The sequence below is a fragment of the Thamnophis sirtalis genome, unplaced genomic scaffold (assembly GCF_051295495.1).
Source record: "Thamnophis sirtalis isolate CommonGarterSnake01/CBP01778 unplaced genomic scaffold, rThaSir2_p1.2 scaffold_14, whole genome shotgun sequence".
Taxonomy (NCBI): domain Eukaryota; kingdom Metazoa; phylum Chordata; class Lepidosauria; order Squamata; family Natricidae; genus Thamnophis; species Thamnophis sirtalis.
In genome coordinates this window covers 6,401,649-6,422,975 of record NW_028261394.1, presented here as the reverse complement: position 1 = coordinate 6,422,975, position 21,327 = coordinate 6,401,649, and the positions used below count along the sequence as shown (strand labels likewise).

At 45.8% G+C, this 21,327-nt stretch overlaps 1 protein-coding gene across 1 annotated transcript in view; it reads left to right on the top strand.

The window, feature by feature from the left end:
- TRRAP (transformation/transcription domain associated protein) overlaps positions 1–21,327 on the top strand; it is a 141,252-nt gene that overhangs the window by 86,587 nt on the left and 33,338 nt on the right. The window contains 12 exon segments of the mRNA XM_087729239.1: positions 743–889; positions 1,709–1,911; positions 4,161–4,282; positions 6,565–6,778; positions 8,180–8,359; positions 9,882–10,028; positions 12,419–12,538; positions 14,143–14,430; positions 15,303–15,447; positions 16,647–16,691; positions 16,694–16,751; positions 17,375–17,510. Of these exon segments, the coding sequence (XP_087585365.1) occupies positions 743–889; positions 1,709–1,911; positions 4,161–4,282; positions 6,565–6,778; positions 8,180–8,359; positions 9,882–10,028; positions 12,419–12,538; positions 14,143–14,430; positions 15,303–15,447; positions 16,647–16,691; positions 16,694–16,751; positions 17,375–17,510 (1,805 nt within the window).

Here is a 21,327-nt window from a genome sequence, read left to right as displayed (position 1 = left end):
TCTTTCTTTCTTTCTTTCTTTCTTTCTTTCTTTCTTTCTTTCTTTCTTTCTTTCTTTCTTTCCTTCCTTCCTTCCTTCCTTCCTTCCTTCCTTCCTTCCTTCCTTCCTTCCTTCCTTCCTTTCTTTGAAAAGAATGTTTTCTAACCTGGTATGAAAACAGAATAACAGAGTTGGAAGGGACCTTGGAGGTCTTCTAGTCCAACCCCCTGCTTAGGCAGGAAACCCTATAACATTTCAGACCAATGGTTGTCCAATCTCTTCTTAAAAGCCTCCAGTGATGGAACATTCACAACTTCTGGAGGCAAGTTGTTCCCCTGGTTAATTGTTCTCACTGTCAGGAAATTTCTCCTTAGTTCTAAGTTGCTTCTCTCCTTGATTAGTTTCCACCCATTGCTTCTTGTCCTGTCCTCAGGTGCTTTGGAGAATAGCTTGACTCCCTCTTCTTTGTGGCAGCCCCTGAGATATTGGAACTCTGCTATCATGTCTCCCCTAGTCCTTCTTTCTCTTAAACTAGACATACCCAGTTCCTGCAACCGTTCATCGTATGTTTTATTCCTCCCGTCCCCTAATTGTCTTCGTTGCTCTTCTCTGCGCTCTTTCTAGAGTCTCAACATCTTTTCTACATCGTGGCGACCAAAACTGGATGCAGGATTCCAAGTTTGCCCTTTCTCTGTACTCTTTCCAGATGGGATTGATCCTCTTCTTCCAATAATGCCGGTTCTGTTTTCCTGATATCTTCTAGGTACTTTAATGATCCTCAAATCTGCCTGCAGCAACAATCCGAGTTATATCGACAGGCTTATTTCGGTCTTCATGAGATCCCTGCAGAAGATGGTGAGGGAGCATTTGAATCAGCAGGCTCAGTCAGGGACGGTGGAAGCCAATACAGGTAGGCTGCGAGGTTGGAACTGCCGACTTGCCCGGTTGAACTTCGTGCTGGGGAATTTCTGTAGACGTTAATGTTGTAAGCTGCCTGTGCGAGTTGGGAGGCCGTAACAATTCATTGAATAAATAAAGAATTGTTCTGAACGAGGCTTCCCAAGAGCATGAAGCCCAACTCCTTGTCCCAACAAAAAACCCTTTTATTAATTGACTGTGAATTCTGCTTATTCACATCCAGCAAAGTCTTTCAAGGGAGGATTTACAGTCACAGACCTTATCTGGCTTGGAGAGCTGCCAGACAAAACTTGACAAGGAGTCTGGGAGAGTCACGAACCAATTAAGCGAACTAATTGTCTCCTGCAAACTCCACTCCCCTTTCGCTCCTCTTTTATTTCCTCTGGGAGGGGCCATTCATCGTCCACCTGTGGCCTTACTCCCAAGTCGACCCCTGTTCTTTAGCTCTTCCCTTCGTCTGGCAACTATGTGCATGCGCACACTGGGAACAGGCTCCAGCTGTTCTTCTGCCTCACTGATGTCTGACTCCGAAGGGAGCTGATAACTGGCATATGGTCCTGGCCCCCTCTCTGCCTCAGCCCTCATCAGAGCCTTCCCCAGACTCCAGGACTAGCCCATGTTCCTTCCCAACCTCCTCACTGTCCGAATCTCCTGCCAGCTCTGCTGGTAGGCCACAACAATGATAAAGAATTAAAGGGTTCTGGACCCTCATTGTGTTACGCTGGATTTAAGACATTGAATTGTGCCTTAAACCACGGCCTGTTGGTTGAACCACACTCGATCCGGGTTACTCTCTTGATTGTGTTTGCAGCTGGCACCAGCGAATTGGTCATGCTGAGCTTGGACTTAGTCAAGACCCGCCTGGCTATGATGAGCATGGAGATGAGGAAGAACTTCATTCAGGGCATCCTGACCTCGCTGATTGAAAAATCAAGCGATGCCAAAATCCTGCGCGCGGTGGTCAAAATTGTGGAAGAGTGGGTCAAAAACAGCTCGTCCATGGCAGCTAACCAGGTAACTTAACGGGAGTCTGGAGAGGGGAAGAATAGACCTGGATTTGGTCTTGTTTGTGGTTAAGGGACCAGGCTAGAAAGTGGGGGACGATGAGTTCTAGTCCTACTTTAGGCATGAAAGCCAGCTGGGTGGCTTTGGGTCAATCACTAGGAGATGTTAATTTCTAGTTTTGCCTTAGCCGAGAAAGCCAACTGAGTGATTTTAAGTGAATTACCAGGAGATGGAGAGTTTTAGTCCCACCTTAACAAGCATGAAAGCCAGAGATAGATAGATAGATAGATAGATAGATAGATAGATAGATAGATAGATAGATAGATAGATAGATAGATGATCACCAGGAGGACGGTGAGTTCTAGTCCTGCCTTAGGCATGAAAGCCAGCTGGGTGATTTTAGGCCAATCACCAGGAGATAGTTAATTCTAGTCCCTCTTTAGCCAAGAAAACCAGCTGTGTAACTTTAAGTGAATCACCAGGAGATGGGGAGTCCTAGTCCCACCTTAACAAGCATGAAAGCCTGATAGATAGATAGATAGATAGATAGATAGATAGATAGATAGATAGATAGATGGATGGATGGATGGATGGATGGATGGATGGATGGATGGATGGATGGATGGATGGACGGACAGATATGTAGATAGTTAATGGATGGATAATAGACAGACAGACAGACAGACAGACAGATAGATAGATGATAGATAGATAGATGGTAGATAGATAGATAGATAGATAGATAGATAGATAGATGATAGATAGATGATAGATAGATAGATAGATAGATGATAGATAGATAGAAGGTAGATAGATAGATGAGAGATAGATGCTAGATAGATAGATAGAGATAGATGATAGATAGATAGATGATAGATAGATGATAGATAGATAGATAGATAGATAGATGATAGATAGATGGTAGATAGATAGATAGATGATAGATAGATAGATAGATATACAGACAGACAGACAGATAGCTAATAGTTAATAGCTAATAGAGAGCTAGATGATACATCGATAGATAGATAGATAGATAGATAGATAGATAGATAGATAGATAGATAGACAGACAGACAGACAGACAGGAAGAAAGGAAGACAGGTAGACAGACAGATGATAGATAGATGATAGGTAGATAGATAGATAGATAGATAGATAGATAGATAGATAGAGGACGGGTAGATAGATAATGGATGGAAAAGAAAAACAGGCATGAAAGCCAGCTGGGTGACTTTAGGCTAATTACCAGGCCACTATGAGTTCTAGTTTCACCTTAGCCAAGAAAGCCAACTGGGTGACTTTGGGCAAATCACCAGAAATAGTGAGTTCTAGTCCCTCCTTAGCCAAGGAAGCCAGCATTGATATAGGTAGTCCTTGACTTATGACCGATGTCTTACCGATTGTTCAAAGTGATGAAAGACCTCCCCAGAAGTACTTGCAACTTGCTCCACAAATTCTGATGTCTCCCCTCTTCCCCCAAAGTCAACATTAAGCAGTTTTTTGCTTGACCACGAGCCAAAATGGTCATAAAACCGGGCAAGACTCACTCAGCCAACAGAGGGGAAATTCTGGTCCCAATTGCAATCGTAACGTGAGGATTACCTGTGCATTTTGCTAAGAGATGACCAGATTTCCCCGAAAATAAGACAGGGTCTTATTTTCTCCCCCCCCCCGAAATAAGCGCTTGGCTTTATTTTCGGGGAGGTCTTATGATTTTTGAGGTGCAGGAGGTGGTGCGCGTGGTCACCTCATGGCTGCTGCTCTGTTGCAATATTTTCGGGGGAGGGCTTAATTTCGGGGAGGGCTTATTTTAGTGCATGCTCTCAAAAGCCCAATTAGGCTTATTATCTGGGGAGGTCTTATTTTCAGGGAAACCGGGTATTTCAGGAGTGAACTAAGTTTGCCGACAGCTGTTCTTTTGCCCTCTTTGGGAATCGAAACTGGGGGCGGGGGGAAATGAGAGCCGAGGTGGCACAGTGGTTAAATGCAGCACTGCAGGCTACTTCAGCTGACTGCAGTTCTGCAGTTCGGCTGTTCAAATCTCACCGGCTCAGGGTTGACTCAGCCTTCCATCCTTCCGAGGTGGGTAAAATGAGGACCCGGATTGTTGTTGGGGGGCAATACGCTGACTCTGTAAACCGCTTAGAGAGGGCTGAAAGCCCTATGAAGCGGTATATAAGTCTAACTGCTATTGCTATTGCTATTGCTAATGAACATATTTTTTTTCCCCTCCCTTTTTCTTTTTCCCTACGCAGATTCCAACCCTGCGCGAGAAGTCCATTCTGCTGGTAAAAATGATGACCTACATTGAAAAACGTTTTCCCGAGGACCTTGAGTTAAATGCTCAGTTCTTAGATCTTGTTAATTACGTCTATAGGTAAATTACAGCAATTAATCAACCCGGCTCATAATTTGTGCCATGTGTGACCTTAAGAAGGCATCATTCATCTTTTGAAGTCAAAAGTCTAGGGATCGTGGGACGGTTTGCGGCGATGGGAGGGGGGGGAAACGATCAATTTTCAACTCCCCAAGGTTTTAACTCTTGTTCACACCCGCTCAAACCTTAATGTCGATCTCTTGTTGGTTCTTCTAAAGGAAATTCAATCTTTCTCCCCGATCCTGTAGATCAGGGGTGTCAAACTCGATTTCATTTTTTTTTAAAATGTTTTTTTAAATTTCAAAACAAACATTTCATCATTCATCAGTGTGTCGTCTGAGTACACTTTTTTTTGTGTGTGTAATAGAAAATTACAAATAGTAAAAAAAAAAATTGCAATGTGCAGAGATGGATAGGCTCCGGAAAGAATTAAAAGAGAAAGAATAATCTGAATATTACTCCGTATGGGATTTATGTTACAATTGGCTAGAGGAAAGGGGGGGGGGAGGGGAGCAGGAAAGCAAAAGAGAAAGGAAGAGCAAATATATAATAGGAAATGGATATAAAAAGACTCAAATGTAATAAAGGTTGTTATACATTGAAATAATATAAATGCGTGCACACACACACACACACACACATACAATATATATAAAGTTATAAAAGACTTATTTGTACAGATAAAAGAATCACAACAGATATGTAAAATAAATGTAATGTGTTGCAAAGATGTGAAATTTGTATAAACAAAATAAAAAGTTTTTTAATTTTTTTAAAAAAAATTACAAATAGTTTTTGCAATAGTTGTAGCTTACCACAAAATTCTTTATCTACATCTGTTCTTATTTTAACATTACAATTTAACGTATCTCCTGTTTATTTAACGTATCTCCTGTTAACATTTATCTTCTGAAATCAGTTAACTTTATATTTTTTTATCCATATTCATTTTCTAACCAATGATAAAATAGCCCCCTTATGTTTTAATTAATCTGATTCTTCCTTTCCTTTAATTGCTACTCATTTCTGCACAGTCTTAATATTTTCTTCATCACGTTTTCATCTTTAGGGATTTCTTCAGCTTCTCTAATTTTGTGCAAATTGAATTCTAGCCACAGTTATTACATGAATAATTAAATATACATTTTCTTTACTATATTTCCCTGATAAGATACCCAACAAGGACAATACAGGTGTTAAGTCAACGTGTTTCAATATCAATGAAACCGAATTGGTAGTAAAAAGGCTTAAAATTAGTAAAAAAAAAAAGTTCCAACATAGGCTGTGGGACAATCATATATGCTGTGTGATTTCTATTCCCTAGAAAGCAGAAAATCCTGCTTTCTGGCAAATCTTAACTCACGCGGCACAGCTGCTCTCCCCCTCCCTTGCTGTTTTACTTACCTTATTTTTTGGAGTATAAGACGCACCAAGGTTTTGAAGAGGCAAATAAAAAAAAAAAGGTTTTGCACTCCGCAAACCTCTCAAAAACGGCCTGTTTTTCCTGAAAACGAGCTCGTTCTCCCCCCCCCCAAATGGTATGAATAGCGTTTAGGAGACTTGCAGAGTGCTCCTGGGTGTTGTGGGGGGGGGATGAGCAAAAAGTGGTCCGTTTTGGGGGGGAAAACGGGCCCTTTTTTTGTTAAAAAATAGGGCATGGATAGCCTTTAGGAAGCTTATAGAGTGCTCCTGGGGGCGGGGAAAGGGGGTTCACCGACAAAAGGCCGAACGACAAAACCGCGCCCAACTAAACCGCAGTGACAAAACCGCATGTTCTAAAGCACTCCGACGAATGAGCGCTGAATCGCGCTGACAGCGCGGCGACAGAAGTGCGCTGTAAAACTAAACCTAACCCTAAACCTAAAACTAACCCTAAACCTAACGCTAACCCTAAACCTAACCCTAAACCGAAACCTAAACCGAAACCTAACCCTAAACCGAAACCTAAACCTAAACCTAAACCTAAACCTAAACCTAACCCTTACCTTAAGTTAAATCGGCTTTCTGTCGATGCGATGTTGTAAAGCGCCCTTCTGTCTCCGCGCTGTTGTCTCTGCGCTGTTGTCGCCGTGTTGACGTCGCGGTTTTAGCGACGTGGTTTTGTCGGCGCGCTTTTGTTGTGCGCGCTTTTGTCGGGTCACGGGGAAAGGGTCTTATACTCCGAAAAAGACTTCAGGGTATTTCACCCCTGCTTTCAACCCAGTAGCTTCTGAGACAACTGCAAAAAACAACCGAACTATCAGGAGTAACTTCAAGTTCCTCCTTCCTTTGTTTCTTCCTAGGGATGAGAACCTTTTGGGGAGCGAGCTGACCGCCAAACTCGAGCCGGCCTTTCTCTCCGGCCTGCGATGCACCCAGCCTCTCATCAGGGCCAAATTTTTCGAGGTCTTCGACAGCTCCATGAAACGGCGGGTCTACGAGCGGCTGTTGTACATCACCTGCTCTCAAAACTGGGAAGCCATGGGGAACCATTTCTGGATCAAGCAGTGCATCGAGGTGAGGATACAAAGAGGTTGGATTTCCTCTCGTCTCCTCCGGAAGCAGGAGAGACGAGGAGGTGATTAGCGGGGGAAAGACACCAAGAATGGTTGCAGGAATTGTTTGGTTTAATAAACAAAGGTCCAGAGGTGACACAGTAGCAGTGTTCTGTCGGAGTCTGCTGGCAGCTCCAATGGCTCCTGCTGGGCCACAACAGAGGAGTAAATGTGTGGAACACTCCATCTGATCCTGTTGTTAGTTCCTCTAACCCCCATACCTTCTCCCTTAAGCTGTCTACCGGGGACCTTACGCATTTCATAAGAGGTGCGTAAAGGGGGCGCGCATAAGCGCAGCAGCGTGCCTTCCGTCTCTGTCCTCCTCTCCCCATTGATATGTACTCATTTTATGTGTTTATGGCTATGCTTTGCTTATTTATATCCATTCATTTGTGACATTTTTTCATGTGTTTTCATTCTTGTTTCCCTGTACTTGTTGACAAATAAAAATAAATAAAATAGATAGATAGATATACTTACGGATAGACAGACAGATAGATCGATAATGATAGAGATGAAATAGAGATAGGATAGATAGAAGATAGATGAGATAGATAGATAGATAGATAGATAGATGATAGATAGATAGATAGATAGATAGATAGATAGATAGATAGATAGATAGATAGATAGATAGATAGAAAGAAAGATATACTTACAGACAGAAAGACAGACGGACAGACAGATAGATAGATAATGATAGAGATGAAATAGATATAGATGAGATAGAAGATGAGATAGATAGAAAGATATACTTACAGAAAGACAGACAGACAGACAAATAGATAACGATAGATGAAATAGATATAGATGAGATAGATAAATAGATAATGATAGAGATGAAATAGATATAGATGAGATAGATAGATAGATAGATAGATAGATAGATAGATAGATAGATAGATAGAAAGAAAGAAAGAAAGATATACTTACAGACAGAAAGACAGACGGACAGATAGATAATGATAGAGATGAAATAGATATAGATGAGATAGATAGATAGATAGATAGATAGATAGATAGATAGATAGATAGATAGATAGATAGATAGATAATGATAGAGATGAAATAGATAGATTCCTAAGAGGTCCGTAAAGAGGCTGCGCATAAGCGCACCAGCGTGCCTTCCGTCCCTGTCCTACTCTCCCCATTTATATTTATTCATTTTATATGTTTACGGCTATGTTTTGCTTATGTGTATCCATTCATTTGTGCCATTTTTTTTCATGGGTTTTCATACTTGTTTCCTTGTACTTGTTGACAAATAAATAAATAAATGGAAGTGGTTAACCATGTCTAAAGTGGATAACCATGTCTACGGGTTGTATCTATACCTCCTCACTTTTTAAAAAATCCTTTCCAGCTTCTGCTGGCGGTTTGTGAAAGAAACACGACAATCGGGACCAGCTGTCAAGGAGCCACACTTCCCTCCATCACAAACGTAATCAACTTGGCGGATAGTCACGACCGGGCAGCGTTCGCTATGGTGACGCACATCAAGCAGGAACCTCATGAGCGAGAAAACAACGAATCCAAAGAAGAGGTGAAAGTTTTATTCCATTTCTCCCCTCCCTCACACCGCCCAGCCCGGTCCCCAATGTTACTATTGTGGCCCGCCAATGGCCTTTGGAGCTGGTAGCAGATTCGGACAGTGAAGAGATTGGGGAGGAAACTGGGCCAGTCCTGGAGTCTGGGGAGGGATCTGAGGAGGGATCTGTGTCGGAGGCAGAGAAGGGGCCAGATCCGTATACCAGTTATCAGCTGCCTTCAGAGTCAGACATCAGTGAGGCAGAGGAACAGCTGGAGCCTGTTCCCAGTGTGCGCATGCGCAGAGTTGCCAGACAAAGGGAACAGCTAAAGAACAGGGGTTGACGGGAGTAAGGCCATAGGTGGGGGGGTGAATGGCCCCTCCCATAGGGAATAAAAGGGGAGCGAAAGGGGAGTGGAGTTTGCTTAGTTTGCTTAATTGGTTCTGGACTCCCTGAGACTCCTTGCCAAATTCTGCAGATATCGGCTTGGCAGCTCTCCAAGCCAGATAAGGTCTGTGACTGTAAATCCTCCCTTGAAAGACTTTGCTGGATGTGAATGAGCAGAATTCACAGGAAATGAATAAAACGGGGGTTTTTTTGCAACGAGTTTGCTTCATGGTCCTATTTTCCACCTTCCCTGAGCCTCCGCGCGGGCCCTGCCCTTAACCTGCATCCAAAACGGGCCGCGTGGAGTCTCCTAGGAGGGGTGGGGTGGGCGGGGCCAACTAGGAGTGGGATTTGGAGGTTCGCCGAACTGCACAGCATCTTTGCTAGTGGATCGCTTGAATGTGGGCGAACCCAGAGCAGCCCACTCCTGCTAGCTGTCCCTTAAAAAGGCCATAAAATCGACTGTCTTGAGTTACGACCACGATGGGCAGGCTTTATCACAGTCGTAACTCGAGGCTTTCCTGTATTCCTGTACATTGCTTATGTAGAGGCATTCAGGGGGATACCTGAGTGTTCTGACCCTCCTCGTTCCATACCAAAGCACTCCAAGCCAAAGATACTTTATGGAATGTATTAATGGACAGACAGGTCCTTGGCAGCAAACCGGCACAGATAAGCCTTGGCAGAAATCCAGCCTGCCAGGCTCACAATACTGTCCAACATTAGTTAATGCGTTGACTTCTGCAAAAGAGGCGTGTGCACAAGCATTCCTTTTATAGTCTGGAGAGGAGCCTAATTACCACCAGCTGAGTGCAATTACCTCCTGTAACTGCGTAATTGTTCCTTACGCTTATTAGCTCTCCGTTGCTGGGCATCCAGGACCAACTCCTTTGTCTCCTCCTCACTGCTCCAATGCATGACGTCAGGATCACACTCCCTTGTCTCCTCCCCACTGCTCCAAGGCTCAGGCGCCTCCTGGTGGCCAACCAGCCTCTCTGCGCCCTCCCCGGAGTCGGAACCCTGTCCAGAGTCCTCCACATCCTCCAGAGCCGACTCAGAGGGCCCCTCGCTGTCGGAGTCTGGCGACGGCTCCTGCTGGGCCACAACGCCTGAGCATGCCTGGTTGCAGCTTCTCCCCTTTATCAACAGGACGTCGAGATAGACATCGAGCTGGCTCCCGGGGATCAGACGAGCACCCCGAAAACCAAAGAGCTCTCCGAGAAGGACATTGGGAACCAGTTGCACATGTTAACCAACCGGCACGACAAATTCCTGGACTCCCTGCGCGAAGTGAAGGTGAATTCCATGGGGCCCTTAGAAGCATCGCAGCCTATTCTGCTGTGCATGCGCGCAACTAAAACCCCCTTGGGTGGGAGAGACGTTATGTTGCAGGTCATTCATTAGGATGTCTCTCATAGCACGTTGGTTTATGGTTTATGGTTTATTATTTATAGGCCGCCCTTTTCCCTGAGGGGACTCAGGGCGGCTTACAATTTATGGGGAGGGGAATACAAGACAGTAAGACATAAAACAATACATAAGTAAAAGTAGAACAAAACATTCATTCATCATTTGGGTGGGGACGGATTATAATCTTTACCCCCAGGCCTGACGGGATAGCCAGATCTTGAGGGCTGCGCGGAAGGTCTGGAGGGTGGTGAGGGTACGAATCTCCACGGGGAGATCGTTCCAAAGGGTCGGAGCTACTACTGAAAAGGCTCTCCTCCGCGTAGTTGCCAGTCGACACTGACTGGCGGATGGAACTCGGAGGAGGCCTAATCTGTGTGATCTAATAGGTCGTAAGGAGGTAATTGGCAGGAGGTGGTCTCTCAAGTACTCAGATCCACTACCATGGAGGGCTTTATGGGTGGTAAGTAGCACCTTGAAGCGCACCCGGAGATCAACAGGTAGCCAGCGCAGCTCGCGGAGGATAGGTGTTATGTGGGCGAACCGAGGTGCACCCACAATCGCTCGCGCGGCCGCATTCTGGACTAGCTGAAGTCGCCAGATGCTCTTCAAGGGCAGCCCCATGTAGAGCACGTTGCAGTATTCCAGCCTAGAGGTCACAAGGGCCCGAGCTGGGGTTATAACCATCCCCCAGTTGGTCTGCTGGGTGATAGTAACAGCATTTAGACATATATACCACTTCATGGTGCTTTACAGCCCTCTCTAAGTGGTTTACAGAGTCAGCCTCTTGCCCCCAACAATCTGGGTCCTCATTTTATCCATCTCAGAAAGATGGAAGGCTGAGTCAACCTTGAGTTGGTCAGGATCGAACTGGTAGTAGGCAGAGTTAGCCTGTAATACTGTATTCTAACCACTGTGCCACCATTGCTGGCTGGCTGGCTTCCTTCCTAACCATCCTTCCTTCCTTTGCAACAGCAGACTTATAGACTGCTTCATTGTGCTTTTATAACCCTCTAAGCGGTGTATAGAGTCAGCCTCTTCCCCCCTCCCCCCCCAACAATCTGGCTCCTCATTTTATCGATCTCAGAAAGATGGAAGGCTGAGTCAACCTTGAGCTGGGCAGGGTCAAACTCCTGGCAGTGGGCAGAGTCAGTCTGAAATTCTGCATTCTAACCACTGCGCCACCACCCTTCCTTCCTTCCTTCCTTCCTTCCTTCCTTCCTTCCTTCCTTCCTTCCTTCCTTCCTTCCTTCCTTCCTTCCTTCCTTCCTTCCTTCCTTCTTTCCGTCCCAAGCAATAGCAATACTTTGCAGCCCTCTCTAAGCAGATTCTAGAGTCAGCCTATTGCCCCCCAACAATCTGGGTCCTCATTTTACCCACCTCGGAAAGATGGAAGGCTAAGTCAACCCTGAGTTGGTCAGGGTCGAACTCCTGGCAGTGGGCAGAGTTTGTCTACAATACTGCATTGTAACAATTGTACCTTCCTTCCTTCCTTCCTTCCTTCCTTCCTTCCTTCCTTCCTTCCTTCCTTCTCTCTTTCCTTCCTTCCTTCCTTCCTTCCTGCCTTCCTTCCTTCCTTCCTTCTCTCTTTCCTTCCTTCCTTCCTTCCTTCTCTCTTTCCTTCCTTCCTTCCTTCTTTCCTTCCTTCTTTCCTTCCTTCTTGCCTGCCTGCCTGCCTGCCTGCCTTCCTTCCTTCCTTCCTTCCTTCCTTCCTTCCTTCCTTCCTTCCTTCCTTCTTGCCTGCCTGCCTTCCTTCCTTCCTTCCTTCCTTCCTTCCTTCCTTCCTTCCTTCCTTCCTTCCTTCCTTCCTTCCTTCCCCTCCCCTCCCCTCCCTCCCTCCCTCCCTCCCTTCCTTTGCAAGGAATAGCAGACTTATATACAGTCCTCTCTAAGCAGTTTACAGAGTCAGCCTCTTGTCCCCCAACAATCTGGGTCCTCCTTTTACCCACCTCGGAAGGATGGAAGGTTGAGTCGACTTTGAGTCCCATCAGGATCGAACTCCTGGCAGTGGGCAGAGTTAGCCTGCAATACTGCATTTCAACCACTGTGCCACCAGGCAGGATGAGATCTTCTGGGTTGCTGGTCTCTCTAGGAGCCTTTCCTAGCTCCACCCACCCCACCCAGATGTGTGGCCTTGGGTAGTTGTCATAAACCTGGAGGCTTCTGGTTGTAGCTTTAGGGATGGCTTCTCTCTCCTTCCTTCGTTCTTTCTGGTGGGGTAAATCAGTTTCGCCGTCTTCTTCATCCTTGAGTTTGCCTAACCAGCAGTTTTGTTCCAGACGGGAGCCCTGCTCGGCGCCTTCGTTCAGCTTTGTCACATTTCCACCCCTTTGGCTGAAAAAACTTGGATCCAGCTGTTTTCCAGATTGTGGAAAATCCTTTCAGACAGACAGCAGCATGTAAGTGTTGTTTTGAAAAACAAAAGTGGTGATGAAAAACTGGTGAAATATTTTGGTTTTCTTTCTTTCTTTCTTTCTTTCTTTCTTTCTTTCTTTCTTTCTTTCTTTCTTTCTTTCTTTCTTTCTTTCTTTCCTTCCTTCCTTCCTTCCTTCCTTCCTTCCTTCCTTCTTTCTTTCTTTCTTCCTTCCTTCCTTCCTTCCTTCCTTTCTCTCTCTTCCTCTTTCTCTTTCCTTCTCTATTTTCCTCCCGTCTTCCCTCTGTCCCTCCCTTCTTCCCTCCCTCCCTCTCCCTCCCTCCTTTCCTCTTCTTTTCCCTCTCCTTCTCTCTCTCCCTTTCCTCCCATCTCTTCCTCTCCTCTCTCTTCCTCTCCTTCTCTTTCTCTTTCCTTCTCTATTTTCCTTCTTCCCTCCATCCCTTCCTCTCCCTCCTTCTCCCTCTCCTTCTCCTTCTCCCTCTCCTTCTCCCTCTCCTTCTCCCTCTCCCTTTCCTCCCATCTCTTCCTCTCCTCTCTCTTTCTCTCCTTCTCTTTCTCCTTCTCCCTCTGCCTTTCCTCCCATCTCTTCCTCTCCTTCTGCCTTTCTTCCTCTCCTTCTTCCTGTCCGAGTTATAATTTGCAAAAAAATAAAGCGGGGGGGGGGGGGGGGCTTCTCCAAAACCAGGAAAGGATTCCAGCCTCAGATGCTTAGATTTGCATGAAAGGAACAACATGTTCGCAGGCTTATTGGCTGATCGATCTGATGTGGATGCCGCCAGTTCTACCTAACCTGTTGGGGGCCGGCAGAGAAAATGTCCTTGATTGATCACGTTTGATCGGTTGCTGGATCCAAACGATTTGGCACAGGCAGCTGAGAGGGAAACCGAAATGTTTCATGCATGGCTTTAAATGGCCAGAGCTGCCTTCTGAATCTTATAGGAGACCCTGCTCAACAAGACTTGTCTCTCTAATCCCAAAAGCGAAGCTTTTAGCAACCTCCCCGTTGAAAGCATACCATATTTTTCGGAGTATAAGACGCACTGGAGTATAAGACGCACCAAGGTTTTGAAGAGGCAATTTTTTTTAAAAAAGTTATTGCACTCTGCAAACCTCCCAAGAACGGCCCATTTTTTGCAAAAACAGGCCCGGTTTTTTCCCTCCCCAAAAAGGCATGAATAGCCTTTAGGGGGCTTGCAGAATGCTCCTGGGGGGTGCCCTCCCCATGAAACGAGCAAAAAACGGCACGGTCTTTTGCAAAAACGGGCTCGTTTTTCGTCAAAAGCCATGGATAGCATTATGGAGGCTTATAGAGTGCTCCTGGGGGCTGGGAGGGCAAAATTGAGCAAAAAATGGCCTGTTTTTCACTCATTTCTGTCCTCCCCAGCCCCCAGGAGCACTCTGGAAGCCTCCTAAAGGCTATGCGCAGCCATTTTGGTGAAGGGGCGGGGTTTCAGGAGGCAAAAAAAATGCTATATTCCGTGTATAAGATGCACCCAGATTTTCAGCCTCTTTTTTGAGGGGAAAAAGGTGCATCTTATACTCCGAAAAATACGGTAATTATTGTTTGGGATGCCAACTTTGCCCTCGGAATAACGACCGGTTTCCCCAACCCCCCCCCGCTTTTTTTAGGCTCTTGCTGGAGAAATCAGCCCGTTCTTGTGCAGCGGAAGCCACCAGATGCAGCGCGACTGCCAGCCAAGCGCCTTGAACTGCTTCGTGGAAGCCATGTCCCAGTGTGTGCCCCCCACCCCCATCAGGCCCTGCGTGCTGAAATACCTGGGGAAGACCCACAACCTCTGGTTCCGCTCCACCCTCATGCTGGAACACCAGGCCTTCGAAAAGGGGCTCAGCCTGCAGATCAAACCCAAACACACCGCGGAGTTTTACGAGCAGGAGAGCATCACTCTGCCCCAACAGGTAGCCCCCTCTTCCCCCGGCCTCATTTGGGATATCTGTTCTGGAAGGCGCTAGGTGTCTGTGCCTGGGCAAAGAAATGATCCAGCAAGGTTTTGTGGCTCGCCAGCGGAGCTGACAGCAGATTCAGACAGTGAGGAGGTTCGGGAGGAACCTGGGCCAGTCCTGGAGTCTGGGGAAGGCTCTGATGAGGGCTCTGTGTCGGAGGCAGAGAGGAGGCCAGGGCCGTATGCCAGTTATCAGCTGCCTTCAGAGTCAGACAGCAGTGAGGCAGAAGAACAGCGGGAGCCCGTTCCGAGTGTGCGCATGTGCAGAGTTGCCAGACGAAGGGAAGAGCTAAAGAACAGGGGTCGACTTGGGAGTAAGGCCACAGGTGGACGATGAATGGCCCCTCCCAGAGGGAATAAAAGAGGAGCGAAAGGGGAGTGGAGTTTGCAGGAGACAATTAGTTCGCTTCATTGGTTTGTGACTCTCCGAGGCTCCTTGCTAAGTTCTGCAGATATCATCCTGTCAGCTCTCCAAACCAGATGAGGTCTGTGACTGTAAATCAGGAAGGAAGGAAGGGCAATTTTAAAGAAGAAGGGAATTAGAGAGAGGGAAGCAAGGAAGGAAGGAAGGAAGGGGGAAGGAAGGAAGGGCAATTTTAAAGAGGAAGGGAATTAGGGAGAGGGAAGCAAGGAAGGAACGAAGGAAGGAGGAAAACTTTGAAAAGGAAGTTAGAATAGAAAAAGGAAATTGATTTTGAAGAAGAAGGAAGGGAGAGAGGGAGGGAGGAAAGGAAATAGGGAGGGAAGGGTATCTTGATGGGTCTACCAACTTAATTATCAAGTAATTCTTCTTGATCTTAGGTGGCCTTTATTCTCTCTCCCTCCTAGGAAATCCTTGACTCGCTGGCCGAATTGTATTGCTTGCTACAAGAAGAGGACATGTGGGCCGGATTGTGGCAGAAACGATGCAAATTTCCGGAGACGGCCACTGCGATTGCCTACGAACAGCACGGCTTCTTCGAGCAGGTTGTGTGTGTGTTTTGTGTGTGTTTGTGTGTGTTTAATCCCCTCCCACCAGGGGTGAAATCCAGCAGGTTCTGACCAGTTCTGGAGAACTGGCAGTGGAAAATTTTGAGTAGTCTGGAGAACCGGCAAATGCCACGGCCCCAGGAGTGGGGTAGGAATGGAGATTTTGCAGTATCCTTCCCCTGCCAGGCCTACCAAGCCATGCCACGCCCACCAGGGCACGCCACGCCCACCAAGCCACGCCCACAGAACCAGTAGTTTAAAAAAAAATGAATTTCACGCTGCCTCCGATGTATGAAAAAAACGACTATAAAAGTCAGCTTAAAGTTGTCAATTCTTTGCCATCAGAAACAGGTGATGATTTTCCTTTATTGATGAACAGTTGAAGCTGTTTGTGACCTTCACCAAGGGCCTCTGGCAAGACAGGATAAATTCAAGCCCCAAAAAATTAAATTAAGGACTTTTTCACAAATTTGAGCTGCTCAGCGATAGATGCATTCAAGGCTGGGATTAGCCTTTTCTAGCCGAAATCCTTCCTAAAGAAACTGTTCTGAGCTAGGCTGCCCAAGAGCATGAAGCAAACTCCTTGTTATGACAAATACCCCCCTTTTATTAATTTACTGTGAATTCCTCTCCTTTACATCCAACAAACTTTTTCTAAGGAGGATTTACAGTCACAGACCTTAATCTGCCTTGGAGAGCTGCCAGGCCGATATCTGCAAAACTTGGCAAGGAGCCTCGGAGAGTCACGAACCAATGAAGGGAACTAATTGTCTCCTGCAAACTCCACTCCCCTTTCGCTCCTCTTTTATTTCCTCTGGGAGGGGCCATTCATCGTCCACCTGTGGCCTTACTCCCAAGTCGACCCTTGTTCTTTAGCTGTTCCCTTCATCTGGCAATTCTGTGCATGCGCACTGGAAACAGGCTCCAGCTGTTCCTCTGCCTCACTGCTGTCTGACTCTGAAGGCAGCTGATAACTGGCATACGGCTCTGTCCCCCTCTCTGCCTCCGACACAGAACCTTCCTCAGATCCCGCCCCAGACTCCAGGACTGGCCCAGTTTCCTCCCCAATCTCCTCACTGTCTGAATCTGCTGCCAGCTCTGCTGGCCACTGGCGGGCCACAACACTCTGCTCCCAAAACCACTGGGGACTGAGAACAGACTCCAGCTGTTGGTCTGAATGCTTTCCTTTCCATTCAAGCCCAGGAAACCTACGAAAAGCCATGGAAAAAGCGAAGAAGGAACACGAACGAAACACGCTTCGCCTGCTATTTTCCCTGAATATCAGCTCTGGGAAGACCATTGGATTCGGTAAGTTGGTGAAACCTGATTGCTGCTCTCTCTCTCTCTTTTTTCCCTTTGAGGGTGTTATTATGAATGTTCGAGGGCCGCGGTGGCTCAGTGGCTAAGACACTGAGCTTGTTGATCAGAAAAAGTCGGCAGTTCAGCGGTTCGAATCCCTAGCGCCGCGTCACGGAGTGAGCTCCCGTTCCTCGTCTCAGCTTCTGCCAACCTTAGCAATCCGAAAGCACGTAAAAAAATGCAAGTAGAAAAATAGGGACCACCTTTGGTGGGAAGGTAGCCGCGTTCCGTGCGCCTTTGCATTTAGTCATGCCGGCCACATGACCACGGAGACGTCTTCGGATAGCGCTGGCTCTTCGGCTAAAGAAATGCAAGTGGAAAAAAGAAGAAGTAAATTCCTTTTTGGCCTACTGGGAGTTCCAAAAGTCTTCAGAAGCAGTTTTCGCCCTCCTAGAGACTCGGCGAAAGCCTCCAGAGCCTGGGGAGGGTGAAAATAACCCCCTCACCCACCGTGAGGAGACTGAGGAGGCCACGCCCTGCTTAGCCACGCCCTCCCCCCCAGCAACCGGTTGCTGAACTTTTTCAATCTCTTGACTAGGAAACGGGATTGATGTTGCTTTTCTCGTTCCCAGGTGTTCCAAGGAGCTGAATCAATGGGAAGCTCTCACGGAGTACGGCCAGTCGAAGGGTCACATCAACCCGTACCTGGTCCTGGAGTGCGCCTGGCGTGTTTCCAACTGGACAGCCATGAAGGAAGCTCTGGTACAGGTGAGCTGCGGATGTGATCAAAGGCTCTGGGCTCCATTGATTTAGCACAGTGTTTCTCAACCTTGGCAACTTGAAGATGTCCGGACTTCAACTCCCAGAATTCCCCAGCCAGCATTTGCTGGCTGGGGAATTCTGGGAGTTGAAGTCCGGACATCTTCAAGTTACCAAGGTTGAGAAACACTGATCTAGCATAAGGGAAGATTCTAAGGCGATAGAATCTCGGAGTGTTTTTTTTTTTAATTAAAGAGTTTTAATAGATTTTACAAATATTTTCCCTTCCCCTTCCCTCCCTCCCTCCCTCCCTCCCAACCCTACCCCTCCCCTCCAACCCTCCCTCCCCCCAACCTCCCAGAGCCAAATACAGGGTATAAACATTTAACAATCATACACTAACATAAGCTAGCTAACTTCAGCATCCTACCTTCTCTTATACTTTAACTCCCCTTTTATTAAGCTAACTTTAAGTAAATTGTAACATTCCTTGTTCATTCATTCATAAGCTAACTGAAATTTCTTAGTCCGATCTTTATTTTGAATGTTAATCCGTCCATCTTCTCCATTCCAACTTGTATTTCTCATCTGAATGGTCCTTGAAGTATGCTGATATTTTAGCCATCTCTGCTAAGTTTGTTACTGTTAATGTCCATTCTTGAATAGTAGGCAATTCTTCCTTCTTCCACTACTGCGCCACCAACAGTCTTGCTGCCGTTGTTAAGTTCAGAATCAAATTAGTCTCTATAACTGTACAATCTGTAATTATACCTAACAAGAATAGCTGAAGAGTAAACTTTATCCTCTTTTTAAGAATATTTTGAATAAATCCACCATATTTTTATCCAAAATGCTTTAACTTTTTTACAAGTCCACCATATATGATAATACGTAGCGTCAGCACAATCACATCTCCAGCATTTAGATTGTAAATTCGGGTACATACAAGCTAACTTTTTGGGATCTAAATGCCATCTATAAAACATCTTGTAAAAATTCTCTCTCAAGTTTTGGGCCGAATCTCGGAGTGGTTTGAATGCCTGCCTTTCTCTCAGCTTTCCTCTCTCCCTTGGCTGGGTGGCATTTCATTCGATAAGCTTACCAATCCATTTGCCTTTTGTTTCCTCGATGCGTCTGCTCTCCCTTACGTTCTGTTTACCACCGCCTCCCCTCCAGTCGCTCCCAGATTGTACAGACACACACAAACACACAGGCAGAGGCTGTGCCCTGCGACGGTGGGATGATTCTTGCCGCAGGAGCGAGCAGCTGGCGTCTCCGGCCACCAGCGCGTAGCCACCCCCGCGAGGGGACTCGGCGGCTTTTGTCATCAAGATTCCTTCAAGAGGAGAAAACGCTGATTGAGCACCTGCAGAAGGGAATACAGACAAATGACTTTTGCGGCTCAGCGGTCTCGTCTCGTGGCCAGCCAGCTTTTCGGCAGACCATGAGAAAAAGGGAGGGCTATAGATACCGCATGTGCACCCTGTGTGAGTGTGTGCACACGTACATGCATGCACAGTGGCTCAGTGGTTAAAGATGCTGAGCTTATCAGCTGCAAAGCTGACAGCCCAGGTTCGAGTGCTGCCCGATGGGATGAGCTCCCGTTACTACCCTGTTTCCCTGAAAATAAGAGTCAGTCAGTCAGTCAGTCAGTCAGTCAGTCTGTCTGTCTGTCTGTCTGTCTGTCTGTCTGTCTGTCTGTCTGTCTGTCTGTCTGTCTGTCTATCTATCTATCTATCTATCTATCTATCTATCTATCTATCTATCTATCTATCTATCTATCTATCTATCTATCTATCTATCCATCCATCCATCCATCCATCTATCTAGTTATCTATCTATCTATCTAGTTATCTATCTATGTATTTCTGTATCCCTCTCTCTCTCTCTCATCTATTTCTGTACCTACCTACCTACCTACCTACCTACCTACCTACCTACCTACCTACCTAGGTATCTAGTTATCTATCTATTTCTGTATCTATATCTGTCTGTCTATCTATCTATCTATCTATCTATCTATCTATCTATCTATCTATCTATCTATCTATCTATCTATCATCTATCATCTATTTCTGTATCTACCTACCTACCTACCTACCTACCTACCTACCTACCTATCTAGGTATCTAGTTATCTATCTATTTCTGTATCTATATCTGTCTATCTATCTATCTATCTATCTATCTATCTATCTATCTATCTATCTATCTATCATCTATCTATCTATCTATCTATCTATCTATCTATCTATCTATCTATCTATCTATCTATCTATCTATCTATCTAGTTATCTATGTATTTCTGTATCTCTATATCTATCTATCTATCTATCTATCTATCTATCTATCTATCTATCTATCTATCTATCTATCTATCTATCATCCATCTATCTATATATATCTATCTATCTATCTATCTATCTATCTCTATCTATCTATCTATCTATCTATCTATCTATCTATCTATCTATCTATCTATCTATCTATCTAGTTATCTATCTATGTATTTCTGTCTATCTATCTATCTATCTATCTATCATCTTTCTTTCTTTCTATCTTTCTATCTTTCTATCTTTCTATCTTTCTATCTTTCTATCTTTCTATCTTTCTATCTTTCTATCTTTCTATCTTTCTATCTTTCTATCTTTCTATCTATCAGTATCTAGGAATACCCGTTAAAATACCTTTGTATAGAAGTACCAATTTCTGTCACTGGCTGGACGTGGTCTGTTTTTTCAGTTTTGGGCTCTGTACCGTGGTGAAATTCATTTTTTTTTTACTACCGGTTCGGTGTGCGTGGCATGATGGGCATGGTGTGGCTTGGTGGGGAGGCTTGATGGGCGTGGCAGGGGAAGGATACTGCAAAATCTCCATTCCCACCCCACCCTCGGGCCAGACAGAGTTGCCATTTGCCGGTTCTCTGAACTACTCAAAATTTCCACTACCGGTTCTCCAGAACCTGCTGGATTTCACCCCTGTTCTGTACTGGTGTTTTGAATTAGCACAACGAGGAAATTGCCAAATTGTCTGAGAATTCGAATGGAGCTGGAAGGAACCTCGGAGGTCTTCTAGTCCAACCCCCTGCTCGGGCAGGAAACCCTATACCCTTTCAGACAAATGACTGTCCAGTCTCCTCTTAAAATCCTCCAGTGAGGCCAGCTGTTCCACTGGTGAATTGTCCTCCCTGTTAGGAAATCCCTCCTTAGTTCCAAGTTGATTCTCTCCTTGATGAGTTTCCATCCATTGTTCCTTATCCTGCCTCCAGGTGCCTTGGAAAATAGGTTGCCCCCCTCTCTTCTTTGTGGCAGCCTCTCAAATACTGGAACGCTCCATTTTTATCTTTCTTTTATTTTCCTTTTTTTATCTCTCCTTGTGTTGTTTGCTTGCTTAATGCCAGCTCTGGAAGCAGAGGCACTTAAAATCCTGCTGGCGCTAATTGAGATGTATTTCAGTTTGGATGGCACGATTTCAAAGGAAAAGTGCATTAGGGATAAGTCGCCCCCCCCCCCCCCCCCGTTTTATTTCACATCGCCGTGCCCTGCAGTACGGCCGGGAGTGGCGGCGAAGATTGGCAACCCAAAAAGGACCAGAAATCAATTTGATGCGCAGGAAGATTTTAGTGTGTTGCAACAATCCCGAGGCACAGTGGCACAGTGCAGTACTGCAGGCTACTTCTGCTGACTGCCGGCTGCCTGCAATTTGGCAGTTTGAATCTCACCAAGCTAAAGGTTGGACTCAGCCTTCCATCCTTCAGAGGTGGGTAAAATGAGGACCCAGATTGTTGGGGGCAAGAGGCTGGCTCTATAATCCACTTAGAGAGGGCT